The sequence below is a fragment of the Trachinotus anak genome, unplaced genomic scaffold, assembly GCF_046630095.1.
Source record: "Trachinotus anak isolate AG129_WGS33_773 ecotype Australia unplaced genomic scaffold, CSIRO_AGI_Tana_v1 ptg000004l, whole genome shotgun sequence".
Taxonomy (NCBI): Eukaryota; Metazoa; Chordata; class Actinopteri; order Carangiformes; family Carangidae; genus Trachinotus; species Trachinotus anak.
The window spans coordinates 12853949-12867534 of NW_027273855.1; the positions used below are offsets into that span (position 1 = coordinate 12853949).

Sequence of the window (13586 nt, forward strand, 5' to 3'; positions counted from 1 at the left end):
AAAAAAAAATGGCTATGAAAATGATTAAAGTTTATCCGTCGTTCGTTTGCTTGCTTTAATTTATTATCTGTGGAAACCTGTGATTTGGAGATTTCTAGTTGGCAATCAAAACAATCAGAAAAGAAACTCGTTTCCTCAAATCGGCAGTGAAAAACGATCTGAAGTGATCTGCGGAGAATAGAGTCTGTAAGGGAGACGTAGGGGGTAGCCTACACGGCTGGAAAAAAAAAAAAAAAAAAGTTTCCAACCAATATTCTGCTTTTATTCGCTGTGATAGAAAAACAAAGGAAAACCGAAAAGAAATTGATCAATTAGGTTTGTTGAAATATTATTCGCCAAACAAAGACAAATGGTTTGGTTTTTAAGCACAGGTTAAATATCCGTTTCCTGCCTAATTACAAACCGAATTTAGAGGTTTACATTTATTGAGCCGATTTCTGATCGTTTTAACTGAAATCATAGGCCTCTATAAATTATATACATCTGTTCTATTTGGATAGGCCTATATTAATATCATAGATAAATAAATAAATGCTGTCACTAATTTAGAATTCAAATCATTAGGCTATAGCCTTTCACGATTGATTTATTTTTACATTCTATCGCTTGGTCGATATTTACCTAAACTTATTTTTGAATGTGGTCATTATACCTCATTGACAGCTTGACATCATATCTTTCCAGAGGTGATCATCCCCTTCCAGGAAGAACACAGGTGCTAAATGTCTTCTGGACATTTTTCACCCACTCACCGGAAACCGCGGTGGCTGCAGGACAGGAGGAGGACCTGAGGAGGATAATGAAAACCCCATGATCTTCTATCCGTGCTGTTCATAACTCAAGCCGAGACCCCCGGGTCACGGGCAATCTTGTAGGCTGTTATAAAAAATAACAAAAAGCAGTATCGATATGATTCAAGCTGTTAAAGTGATCTCACAGTTCATCCTGCATTTAACTCCTTATGTTAGTCTGCTTTCCGTCAATAGGCAGCCCATATCACTCAGAAATAGGCTAATTTATTACCAGAAGAACCTCGGCCAGAAGTGGTCAAGGAAATCAAATAGCCAAAGCTATATGACCCCAAAGACATTTATTCTTTCACTTCAAGGAAATAGCCTTTATTGACCATTTCTAATCTAATGTTAGCTTATTTTAACCTTCATCATCTAAGAGGAAAATAACCAGTTAGCTCACGTTTGACTTCATATCTAAGGGCATCCAAAATTGACCAATTGAGATAAAGGATTTTGACAGGCATATGGCTATTAATTCTAACAATAAAAAATAAATTTGATATGTAGCTACACATGCCGATAGTTAACGAAATGCTAAATTTGTTTTAACGGTTATTTTGTAGTCCACTCCTCACGCTTCCGTCGCCGCCCAGCAGGGCCACTTCGCCAACGGTTCCTCCCGGTCCGCTCTGAAACACATTTAGGGATTATTTATTTTTAGCCCTGGCGTGTGTCTGCTGTATCTGGGACTAGCTGATACATCCAGATGGTTTCGTTGAGGTGCGTGTTTACGGATTCCTGGAGTTTGAGAGTAAGGAGCGAGGCTGCACCGGTCTGTCCTTCATTAAGCGCCAGTCAGAGCAGAGAGGCATTTATCACGACAGACTGAGCTTTCATAACCCGGTGTACCCGCACACACACACGGCGTTTCTGTCTCCGAGCTACTGTGCCTCATTCAGCCACTAGCTGAATCCAGCTAGCCGCTAATGTGAAGTGGGCTAATGCTCATATTAAGCTGATGAAATGTCAGAATTTAAGCTAGCACCTGTGTGGGGGCCCTTCTACTGTGTTGCTATGACAACCCTCGTCAGCGTAATTTTGTAGAGCATTTAATATAAAAAATCTTTATTTTTTTTACATGTAGATTTACACTACTGTTTCGTGTTGTGGCTAAACTGTATTTAAGTTAGAAAACTAAATGGGCAAAGTTTCACTTTTCATAGGGCTACATTTCTGTCATGGGCCTTGTGAGGCTTTCAGCCTACCACTTTCTGATCAGGCAAAATTTATTATGGCTTTCTAAGCTGTAATTAATGGCTTTATTAATTGTTAGTTAATTGTTTACACATTCTCAACATTGCAGCCATAAGCCATAGATAACGACAACTCTTGGGTTGCCAGGTTGTGGAAAATCCTTTAAATCATCAGAGAGACCACTCCAAGCCATCAAGTCTGCATTTATAACTGTGAGTCATCCACAGTGCCATGTTTCTCACTTTCTAAGTCATTTTGTATGCCGTTATAAACGTTAGTAAGCCATCAGTAAACGGTAATAAGTTTCTTAATTTGTAATAAGCCACCAGCAAAAGTTAGTCAGCTATAAATGTTTATAAAATCATTGATAATTGGTTCTATAATAATCCATCAAGTCTGTAGTTATAAATGTTATTACGCTGTTAACAGTGTATTGGAGGGATCTCCCTGATGAATTAAAAAGCTAAAAGACAGAATTGTCATATGTGAGGAGGATTTTCCTTAACCTAAAAAAATCAATTGTTCTTATTAATGGCTCATAACTGATCTATACTACATAATAAATGATTTATTAACCAGTAATAGAGCCATAAATTATGTCTTATGAACCCTTTGTCAGTGGTGCCTTACCAGAAAGTGGTCACGGTAGCTCTCTCTTGGATTTGAACTAAGTGCTCCCAATTTCTGAAACTACAGTAAGCGAGCAAGAGGATTTCCAAATTTTGATCAACAAGGGCTGTGGGACTTGTCATTGTTAGTCTATCTACACTGTCAAACATGAAGGTCTTTTGGTTTGAAGATCACTGGGAGGTTAATTGAGTGGCTCAATATGTCACGATCTTTCCAGCAGTGAAAATAATGGAAAAAACTTTTACTTTTCATGTTTTATGCTCTTGCGCAGCTGTGTGGAAAATAATATTTTCATACAGTCAAATCTAACCAAAACAATACCATCAACCATCGCTTTTTTAAAATTTTTTTTACATTGTCGTTATAAATCTTTGTCCTCTCTTTTCTGATAGATAAGTAACCAGCTCATCTCATGTGTGTTGTGGCTGTGGATCCTGGCTGGCTGCTAACACTCACTGGGCTCCAGTGTGCTCCATGACGCCTCATGCGAGGTCAGACAGAGGACAGCAACACCACTTCCCACTTCCCTTCGAAACCTCAACCCCCTTTCACTACAGCAGACCAGCTTTCGCTTCCCAGAATGCACCTCTCCTGCCGGTTGACCCCTGGGTCGGCAGCTGCCAATCACATCCTCAGCTGGCTCTGCAACTTCTGGACACAGACTGGAGGATGTGAGGGAGGCCTCTGAGAGGAGCCCTGGCTCTGCATATGGGATCATCTCTGTGCATTCATGGCGGGTAATTAAATTAGCCATCCTTCTCCTATTCTAATGCAAACCTCAGGTTGAATCGCCACCCTGTACGTGAGAGGAAAGGCCTCAGGCAGTGATAGTCAAAGACAGCCAGCGTGTATGAAGTACAGAGTTGTACTTCATTCTAGCTGGCGGTCTATGTTGATGTTCATCTGAAGTCAGTCTTAATAACTTGTTCATCTACAAGCTGTTTGGGGATCACACAGATAGTCACTGGAAAAGGTCAGATCTTTGTTTACTCTCTATTGACATGATAGAGTTATACACTGTTAGTCTATCACTAAATTACCAAATAACCTTTTAAAAGTCTGATTGTATGTAAGCAATTGGCCTCCCACCACTTAAACCATTTGATTACAGTTGTAATGTTGCCTGCATGCACACATACAAGCTTGTGCATGTGACATTAAGTTGTGTGTGTAGGAGACAGGACGTAAGGTGTAACAGGGTGTGACAAAGCCCTGCAGATTGACAGTCAGGCAGAGAGGATGTAGTGGAGGGAGGGGTGGAAGTGGCTCTTTAGCCCAAGGGCCGCAGGGTGCGCCGTGAGAGTGCAGGGTCACCTTTATCCATGCTGTCTGTGCCCAGAGCCGGGAGGTGGTGGGGGGAGACCTGGGACTCCCAACAGGCTGAACTCATTTCCTGTGCAGGGTCATGCCCAGGACAGACTTGGAGGACAAGGGTTTAGGACCGCAGGGAGCAGCAAGTGGAGCTGGTCACGGTATGGACAGCAAGTTGATGCTATTTTCTGCTATTTCTGCTTTTAACCACCGCGTCTTTCCTCTCTTTCCTCCTCTTGCTGAGGTAGGATTTAGTCATAATTTCACACAATGTGCTCATTTTATAAAGGAAAGGGGCTTTGTTATGCTTGATGTGACAGATATATCAATGTCTATTTTATCCTGGAAGTTGGAACTTTCGGTACATGAATGAACGGTCTCCCCACCTCAAGGGTAATTAAGTAAGCCACAGCATACAGATGTCTACATAGACTCATAGGAGACTCTGATTCCTCAGCAAATAACATACCCATAATCCTCTACATTTTATGCTCTCTTGATGCAATATTCATATAAACACTGTTACCTGCGGCGGCTCCAAGATCATAGCGCAGACGTTCTTCCTCTTGCCCACATTTCTGGAATGCATTTACTCAGCTGGGTTCATGAATTCAAGAGTGCTCTGCTGCCTCGGGCCACAGAGGACATGCTTGACACAAGATTTGGGGAACATATCCACATCCCCTTGTGTGTACGTCTTAAAATGTATACTCCCCTCTCACAGAATTATGAGGTTTTTAATGGTGGCCAGCCAGACAGTTTGATAAATGCTGGCAACTACACCTAGGCTGAAGTTTATGGGGATGAATGCACTCAGAGTGTGGAGGGGGAGGGGGGGGGGGTAAAAGGTGGCACTGTGGTTGTGATTAACATGACAGTGCAGCCTTTTTTAGCCTCCACGCTCTACTGACCCAAACATGTTAATCTAAGTCATGTTACACATAAATGTCATTAGGCCTCATATCTGAGGTCACTAATCATTTTAAACTTAGAGGAGCGCTTCCTTTCCATGCACGCGGCCTTGTCTTTACAATTTGTGTCCAGATGAAGACTAAAATTTTCATTTTGTTCATGGCTACACTTTTGAGTCTCTGGGTAAAGACTGGAATGTAGTTAGAGGGTGTTATTTGCACGTTGGAGGATGAAGACGGAATTAAAAATTGTGTCATGTTGGTTTACTAATTGTTAATATTTTTATTAAATGTCATAAAAACAAGGCTTCAGGCTGGAATTTGAGCTCACTTGGAGCCATCATTCACATGCCATGTTAACTCCATTTTTCTTGTTACACAGCCTTTTTTCCTACACTTGGATCTGTAACATGCAGTGTGGACACTTTGATATTTCAGAGCTCGAAATGGAATCAAATGGGGCTTATGAGGCCTCTCAGCCCAAATGGACCTCATGTTTACACACTTGTCCATCAGCTGAGCAGCCTGCGGCCTCAGGTATCCAGAGAGATGGTGAGATGTCCCCAAACCTGGTAAGTGCACTGTGTTTAGTCGAGGTTTGTCTAGATCGCAGATAACATGTCAGTATCAGCCTTTTATCTTACTGCTGAGTCTAACTCTTTCTGAAGACATTCAGTCAGTTTTGAGCTGCATGGTAAAAATGAATAACACATCTTGGGCCGGAGACAAAGAATGCTCGTTCTGCTTTTATTTAAGATACTGGTATTGTTTTTATATTCAAAGACTTTTATCAAAACATATGTTACTTTATTTAAAGTTAAAAAAAAAAAAAAACCACAAAAATCTAAGAGTAATATTGCAACAATTAAAACAGTATTTTACTGCCTGCAGGGGAATGTTATGACTTTCATAACTATTGTTTTGCTCTTTCCGCCAATTCTGAAAGACATTCAGTATTATTTAGTACAACCACAGGAAATCAGCGCCATAGTTTGTAGCTGAAAGAAAAGGAAATGGCGAGGTGAACAGCAACTGCTGTAATAGTCGGGCAGACACATCGATAATGTACAGTAACAACACGACTATTATCCATTTAATCTCTTTGATCTCCGTTTTAGTCATAACCAGTATCTCGGCCTCACGTCGGTTTTCTGGCATGTGGCAGTCTTCTCAAGATTACATGACCGAATAGTTGCGCTATTTGGTTTAAATTAACAGCGGATGCTAAATGTTCTTAATTTCGAATAAATTGCGTATCATCCAGATAACAGCCTCAAAAATCCCAAATGTCTCCTTCGAGCTGCAGATCTCTGCAGGCTGGATCAGCTGTGGGCCAAACTGCCGCATACGCTCAGAAATGTCTCGATGAATGCCGTCGCATTTTCAACGAGAATGATGGTCTTTAGTTTGTCAAAAACACAAGCGACCGGAAATGATATTACAGTGCGTGGACAGTTAAACTAATTACTATTAAAATAACTATTATTGATTAATATTTTGTTTACATGATTAGCATATTTAATGTAGCTGTTGTCTGATTATCAAGTTGTGCTTGACCTCGGCAGTCTTCTGGTCTGATTTCCACGCGTTTTTTTTTTTTGTTTTTTTTAAATTAAATGACTCTCCTTTCTTTCTTTCTTTCTTATTTTTACATGAGTCATTTATAATGGTCAGGAATTTGTGTTGCACAACAGTCAACTGGTCATTTTTGATGTGGCATGCAGGCAATTGATGTCTTCCCCTTTTCCCTTTTATAGCGGCAAAGGTCAACAAGGCTCTCTGAAAACAGAATTATCCGCAGAATAATGCATCGAAATCTGACCAAAAAAATAAATAGGTGAGAAGTGTTTAGTAGGCTAAATGAAAAGGAGGTAAGTCTCAGTATGACAAAAGATTTTAAAAAGACAGCGTTCAGGCCCAGTCGTTACTGACAATTAATGGAACAGTAAAATGAAATGTAAAGAAAAAAAAACTACGTGAAAACAAGTTTTCGAAAATAAACAAATGGCAGACTGTGTCATCGTGGCCTTCAGGAAGAAAGTTGTGTATTTATTCGGTGATTTTTCCGTGTGTAAACTGCCGTCTGCTTCTCCTGTCCTGCTTGATTTGGTGATTAGGCCCGTAATAATATATGAAATAGGAATTAAATGGTTAATTGGACGGACACAAACCACACGTGATTGAATTTTTGGCGGATTATATCAGATTGGTCGATGCTGTAACAGACAACCCACCCACACACACACACACACACACACACACACACACACACTCTCTCTCTCTCTCTCTCTCTCTCTCTCTATCTCTCTCTCAGTCTCTCTCAGTGTCTCTCTGCCTGTTTTTCCCGCACGCACGCACGCACGCACACACTCCAGCCCCGGTTTCACGGGTCTTTGTTTCTGATCTATTAAATCCCACCCACTTGACATGAACGCAGAAGAAGAAAAAAAAAAAAAAAAACCTCTCACTCAGGCGCCCACACTATCAGCGCCCAGTCGCTGTTGTTCTGTCCTGCCCGCTGGACCCGTAAGATGGAGACTGAGAGTTGTTTGCCTTTCTCTTCGCAGACCAGCAGGAGGACGCCGGAAAACTCCCCGGGACTGGAGCACGGCGGCTCCGGCTCCTTTCTCCCCTGCGACGAGCTGCAGAAACCCTCGCACCTTCCTCCTCCTCCTCTGCCTCACCGCCTCAGCCTGCGCGGGGATGTATACGCCGCCGCCATGGGGAGGTTTGGTGATGCTGCGGCGGACTTTACGCACGGCGCTGCCCCGGCGAACCCGCCCGCCTCACCATCCAAACACAGCAAGTTCTTGGACAGTATAAACCAGGATCAGAAGGGGACGGCGATAAGTGGCAAGCCGGCGTTTTATGAAAACAGCGCGGAAGGTAAGTTAGAGATCGTGCAAATTCGAGAGTTGCAAATGGATAAATAAATAAAATAAAAGTAGGAGCAACAACAAGATCTCTGCTGCCAATAATGATGAGCTTTGCTTGTTTTTATAAGTCTGAACTAGGCTACACACTTACAGCAGTCTTTACAACAACGCACGACCGCTTGACACTGGAATTGAATAAAATCTAGCTTGTATTTAAGAGGCGTTGAAAATAAGTTGTTTGCCTAAATTTCTTTAGTGTTAAAGACAACCCTCGCATTCGCACATTTCCTCCAATTATGACATTTCAAAAATAAAATAATGACCGTCCTGCTCAGAATGAGCGGCTGTAAAAATAATTGGATGAATGGAGGAATAAAAACTGAGAAAAAACTTTAATTAAATAAAAACAAAACAAAACAAACAAAAATAAAATAAAATACATTTCGTAAGTGATTAGATTAGGCTACACAAATCCAGTGGCTCATATTTCAACTCATTATCTTTTTTTTTCTGTTTTCAGCCTCTGTAAATGTGCCATTTCAACTAATTATTAGTGTTTTTACTGGCAATGCAAAGGAAAGCATGGTTGTGATAAAAATGTCAACAAGTTTTCTTTCACTTGACAGTCCTTGATGTAAAGTGAGAGAGGTTAAAGGTCAGCTTGGCAGCAAGTTGGGTGTGTCATTAGGCTGCTCTTCCACGATCATCTTTTTAGGCCGACACACAGCTGAATATTTCTGCATATTTCAGCCTTTAGACTGTCTCTTTCAATTGCTTCTTTCACATCATATGGGAGGTTTTGTTGTGTAAAGCAACAGGATTTGACTTTGAAGTTTGCAAGAAGGCATTGACTCAAAGACTGTCAGACGGAATAACCTTCAAATGTCCATCTTGGGAAGAAAAGTAACAACTGTATTTGTTGAACCAAAGCCTGAAGAAATGATGTGGTCTTTCACTCTATTTATTGGTGTTGATGATTCTGCAAAGCAAAAGAGGATATGAGCCCCGATAAGGTCTTTGTGATATCTGTGTCCAGAATAATATACAACAGCTTGATTCATGTTCCTGCCAAAGACAGCCAGTAGATTTTTTTCACAGTTAGTTATGATAACGATATCAGCTGTCTAGTTTCAAAGTGGACTTTTATTACTTTTCTTTTTGAATAATGTTTGAATAAGAGAAGGCATCTATGGCTTCCCCCGTCCTCTCTCTCAGGAGCACACAAACACACAAGCTTGTGCACTGACAATTGTTAGGTGTTACTTTTTCATATTGCTGCAAATGAGCCGGGCTTTGCATACATGCACGGAACAGAGTATGTGCATGTGTGTGTATCTATCCACAGTACTCTTCATAAGTGTGTTTTTGAGTTCGGGCTCGCACACCTTCAAAAGCAGACACATCTTCCTGTTTTGTCTACTGTGGGAGGACAGTTAAGTGATGGTGGGACAGGCCAACACATGAAAAAAACACTCGACCATTTTCACACATTGAGGTTTTATTTTAGTTTGCAATATTGCTTTTCAATCCATACAATCCATTCTTGAAATTGTAATACAGAGTTAATGCATTTTAATTAATGGGTGAATTAATCATTATAAAACTGCTTTACAAGGATTTGCTTGATTTTTATGATGCAAACTAAATTTTTTTTTTTTAAATACCCTAAAAGATTTCTCACTATTTTTTACAGATAAAGGCAACCAGTATCTAAAGGATAATGCTTCTTTTGTTCTTTTACACTCTGAAGAGTTTTAACGCTTTCATGTCTTTCTTGTATTTATTAGATACATTGCGTTTTATACTATATTCACTACATCGCTAAATTTTGGTTTATATGTATGATGTTCTCAATAGTAGATTTGTTTTTTGTCTCTAAATGTATGGCATATCCACCACCAAATATCCCATACTAAATTTATCCACAGGTACAATCATTTCCTAACCTTATTCATATTTTCTAATATCAAAATATGCCATACACACAAATGCATCTCATTTTTACATAAAAGCAAAATAGAATAAAATATCCCTCTCTAAAAATCCCTCAGTATTCAAACTGTTTTTCCCCTCTCAGCAGTAAAAAAAGGTTAAAACCTCGCTAAACCCCAATAAGCGGCTGAGACTGCATCATTATTAATTGTCTGCGTTTTTATCATTCATCTGTTATAATAAATACAGCAGATGTATTTAAAACCAGTGAATGTTCTACGTCCTTTAATGAAGCAGGATGACACATGTTGTTAAGATCGAAGTGGTGTTTTGCACAAATTGAAAGTGTAGAGCAGAGCAGGGGGCCTGGAAAAGAAGCAGCTTTAATTTCTACCATGACTATTTTTGTGTATAAGAACTGATCCCCGTACGCACAGCACGATGTTCCTGCGTATACATTTTGAATTTTTGCTCTATTTGCCTTTTCTTGCTTTTTACATAGATCTCCAGTTACACTGGAGTGGAGGCAGAGCAGATATGGGTGCTTGACAGGGTAAAAGCTATACTGTGGCCCGCGGCTCCAGTTTGCTATCTTGACGGAGAATATTTTAACTGTGGTGTGAGGTTGGATCTAATGGACACGAGGAACCTAATGTTGCAATGAAAAGTGCTCTCTGTTGGGCCCCATATTGAATCGAGAGAATAGCAGAGTAGTGTCTCAGCTGCCCCCGGTGAGTGAGTGCCTGCGGATAGATGGAGAGTGATTTTGTTTTGGAGCTCAAGGTTAAACCTAATGAACATGGACAACAACATCCAAACACTGCAGGAGGGAACAGCTCTTTCCACGGTCTGTTAACAGGAAGGAAAACAAGACTTTCAGATTCCCCTAACCGCTGAATGTAAAGGCCAGAATGTATATTATTCATTCAAACAATCAAGTGTATTATCATATATAAATTTGTCAAATATTTCAGTGCTGTATCCTAGTTATCGTATTCTTAATGTGAATGCTTTGACTTGGACATTGCAATAAGTTTCCCATAGAATAAATTGACATGTCTGTTAGGAATGTGACCCTAAACCTTTCTTTTCTGTATTTCCAAATGAAATCAAATCTTGTTTTTTACCTATTGCCTTGCGGGTTTAACTCAAGCCAACTCACTGAGAGTTCACTGCCTAAATATGGTTTGTCTGGGCTAATCTAATTAAAACACTGCCTGACTGAATTAGTGTTGTGTGTGTTGATTTTCTCAGGCGTCTCACAGCTCAGCCTCTTTTGGCAGCTTTTGTTTGGGAATTAAAGTGAGAGGCATAAAAAACAAGCAAGAGATTAATGGTTTTCAGTGATACCTCGAGAACAAAATGTTTGAAGTGATATCCTGTTTAATTTGATATTACTAACAAGCTGTAAAGTTACAGTTTATTGGTCTTGACCACTGTGTGCCAGATCCATATATAAGTGAAAGTGCTCTGGTTTAAAAAAAGACATTAAATAATTTTTTCCGGCAGTGAAAAGGGGAGTTGTTGATCATTTATTTGTTTGCATCAGTGCCTGACATGCAAAGACATTTAACTCGTTTAGCTCATTTAGCTCATTTAACGTTACATGTTTCTCAGCCTCATGTTTGTGGGGATAGCTTCTGGATGCTCGGATTTGGCTTGAGGCACGAGTGTTATCTGTGTTACCCTGTAAAAGGCTGCAGATCTGTTTGTGGTGTGTCTCAGGGTCCTGCCCAGTCTGTCTGAAACCCTGTGAAAGAAATCAACAAAGGTTAAAAAAAATTTATTCTAATTTTATTTAACCAATAAAGCGTCAACATTTTTTTCACTACTATATAATTGTTTAAAGAGTGCCCTGGCTAAGATGGGCAACTATAAGATCCAGACAAAGAAAATAAGACAGATGGCATGAACTGTTGGAGGATCAGACTGCAATGATGTTAAAATTTAAATCAGAAGTTTATGAATTCAAAATCTTAATTTGAATCAGCACCCTAAAAATGACCAAAAGTGGTATCATTTAATGATGAGGAAAAAATGCTGCAATTATTTGTATTCATATGTGTATTTGCATATGAATTTTCGTTTATTTTGATGTATATATATATATATATATATATATATATATATATATATATATATGTGCATGTATACACATTACCTTTCTGTGTGCCCTGCATGCCTCAGTCAGAGAGAAAGGAGCTCCAAAAACCATGGGCTATCCTGGGATTGGCACAGACTGTTGTGGCAAGCTGAAAGAGTCAGTCAGCGGTTTGCAGGGGGACTCCATCGCTGACTCCATCGACTTGTCAGGCAAGAACAAGAAGCGACGCAACCGCACCACTTTCAGCACCTTTCAGCTGGAGGAGCTGGAGAAAGTGTTTCAGAAGACACACTACCCTGACGTGTATGCCCGGGAACAGCTGGCACTGAGGACCGAGCTCACTGAGGCTCGGGTTCAGGTGTGTATTAGGGCAACTAATTCACATTTTAGACCTGTTTATAATTACAAACAGAAGAGAGTGTGTGGCCTCAACAAGACCTATGGTAATCTGAAAATGTCCTGTTACTATATGCTACATTTTTGTATTTTTAAAGGTTTGGTTCCAGAATCGTAGAGCGAAGTGGAGGAAACGGGAACGGTATGGGAAGATCCACGAGGTGCGCAACCACTTTGCTGCTACATATGATATCTCTCTTCTCCCTCGCCATGATACATACCAGGTGGGCCACCACAGATTTCACATGACATACATGTTGTAGTGGTAGAAGTACCTTATTGATCCTGCTGCGAGGACAAGAACCAGTACAAATCTGAACAAGCTCAATCTGACCTTTGCTGTGTCTTGATTTGGTGTTCATTGCAAAGTATGAAATACTGTCGATTTCATCATAGTCCAAATGTATCTTATCCTAAATCTCTCCAGATGCAGGGAAACCTGTGGCCCGGGGCAGCCTCAGGAGGAGGCGGTGGTTCAGGTGCTGGTTGTGTCCTAGGAGCTGATTCCATCCCCTCATCCTGCATGAGTCCATACCCTCACCCCCACAGCAACCTGCAGGGCTTCATGGGCATGCCCACATCCCCCAGCCACCCTCACCATCACCACCACCACCACCCGTCTCACCATCCGGGCATCAATGGCCTCTACTCGCTCCACAGCTTCCCTGGAGGCCTCGGGTCCCCTTCCATCGAGGGGCCCGAGTCTGAATACAAGCCAACGGGCTTGGTGGCGCTGCGGATGAAAGCCAAAGAGCCAGGCAGCATCCTCTCCTGGCCTACATGACCACAACAGTGCCAGCTCTCCATTATGCACTGACTGAGCCAAAGCATATTACATTCCTGACCCATGCACAGTCCCAGATGTACACACCCACCTCAGCATATGACTCAAATATTTCCTCTTAACATTTATGTAAGCAGACTTGGAGACTTTTCATGATTCAGAAGATCTATGAAGAGGAATTTCATGAACATTCAGGGCAACTTGAGCCCCCTGCATGAAACCCAACATATTACTAGGAACTTTCTTGTTTCCAGTTTTAGTTTTAATATCACAATGCTGAGACCAAAGAGGAAAAAATTATTTAAGCATGTAAAAAATGTAATTATCATATTAATCATTGTTTTATGTCTGTTGTGCTTTATAGTGTGAGCAGTAATAAAGGCCTCCATCAAAATCATCTGTCTTATTCAGTAGGAAAGTAGTTTTGGGAAAAGACATTATGAAAATGTAACAAAAACAATCTCAGCCGGAATTATTTTAGCCTTGACATGACTCTTTTAGAAAACGATAACTAAGTGAGCTAACCAAAAGTCTGTGTCACGTTTTTAACTGGGAATGCGGTCGTGAGGCAAAAATGTTTCACAGGCTGTGGTTGCCATAAACATAGAGATTTCTGCTGTGCAGGAAGTGAGCTTCTTTGTATTCGGGACATGC

The 13586-nt window shown here is 40.6% G+C and overlaps 1 protein-coding gene across 6 annotated transcripts; it reads left to right on the plus strand.

The window, feature by feature from the left end:
- Positions 1 to 531: 531 nt before the first annotated feature.
- alx3 (ALX homeobox 3) lies at positions 532 to 13326 on the plus strand. 6 transcript variants are annotated; one of them, XM_071476041.1, is made up of 9 exons: positions 532 to 1514; positions 2136 to 2200; positions 3011 to 3355; positions 4020 to 4090; positions 5279 to 5412; positions 7408 to 7726; positions 11836 to 12110; positions 12247 to 12372; positions 12576 to 13326. In XM_071476041.1, the coding sequence occupies exons 3-9, from the start codon at positions 3327 to 3329 to the stop codon at positions 12930 to 12932; spliced, it is 1311 nt and encodes a 436-aa protein (XP_071332142.1). In that variant the 5' UTR covers positions 532 to 1514; positions 2136 to 2200; positions 3011 to 3326; the 3' UTR covers positions 12933 to 13326. The 6 variants fall into 6 exon arrangements, with proteins under 6 accessions (XP_071332142.1, XP_071332141.1, XP_071332143.1 ...); XM_071476040.1 differs by lacking the exon at positions 2136 to 2200 and having other exon boundaries at positions 532 to 1545; XM_071476042.1 differs by lacking the exon at positions 2136 to 2200 and having other exon boundaries at positions 3958 to 4090.
- The last annotated feature ends 260 nt before the right edge of the window (positions 13327 to 13586 follow it).

Coding starts and splice junctions, on each gene's coding strand:
- alx3 (XM_071476040.1), top strand. CDS start 3,327: ATGGGATCATCTCTGTGCATTCATGGCGG. Junction 4,091..5,278: donor AGCAAGTGGAGCTGGTCACG/GTATGGACAGCA, acceptor TTGATATTTCAG/AGCTCGAAATGGAATCAAAT. Junction 12,373..12,575: donor CTCGCCATGATACATACCAG/GTGGGCCACCAC, acceptor AAATCTCTCCAG/ATGCAGGGAAACCTGTGGCC.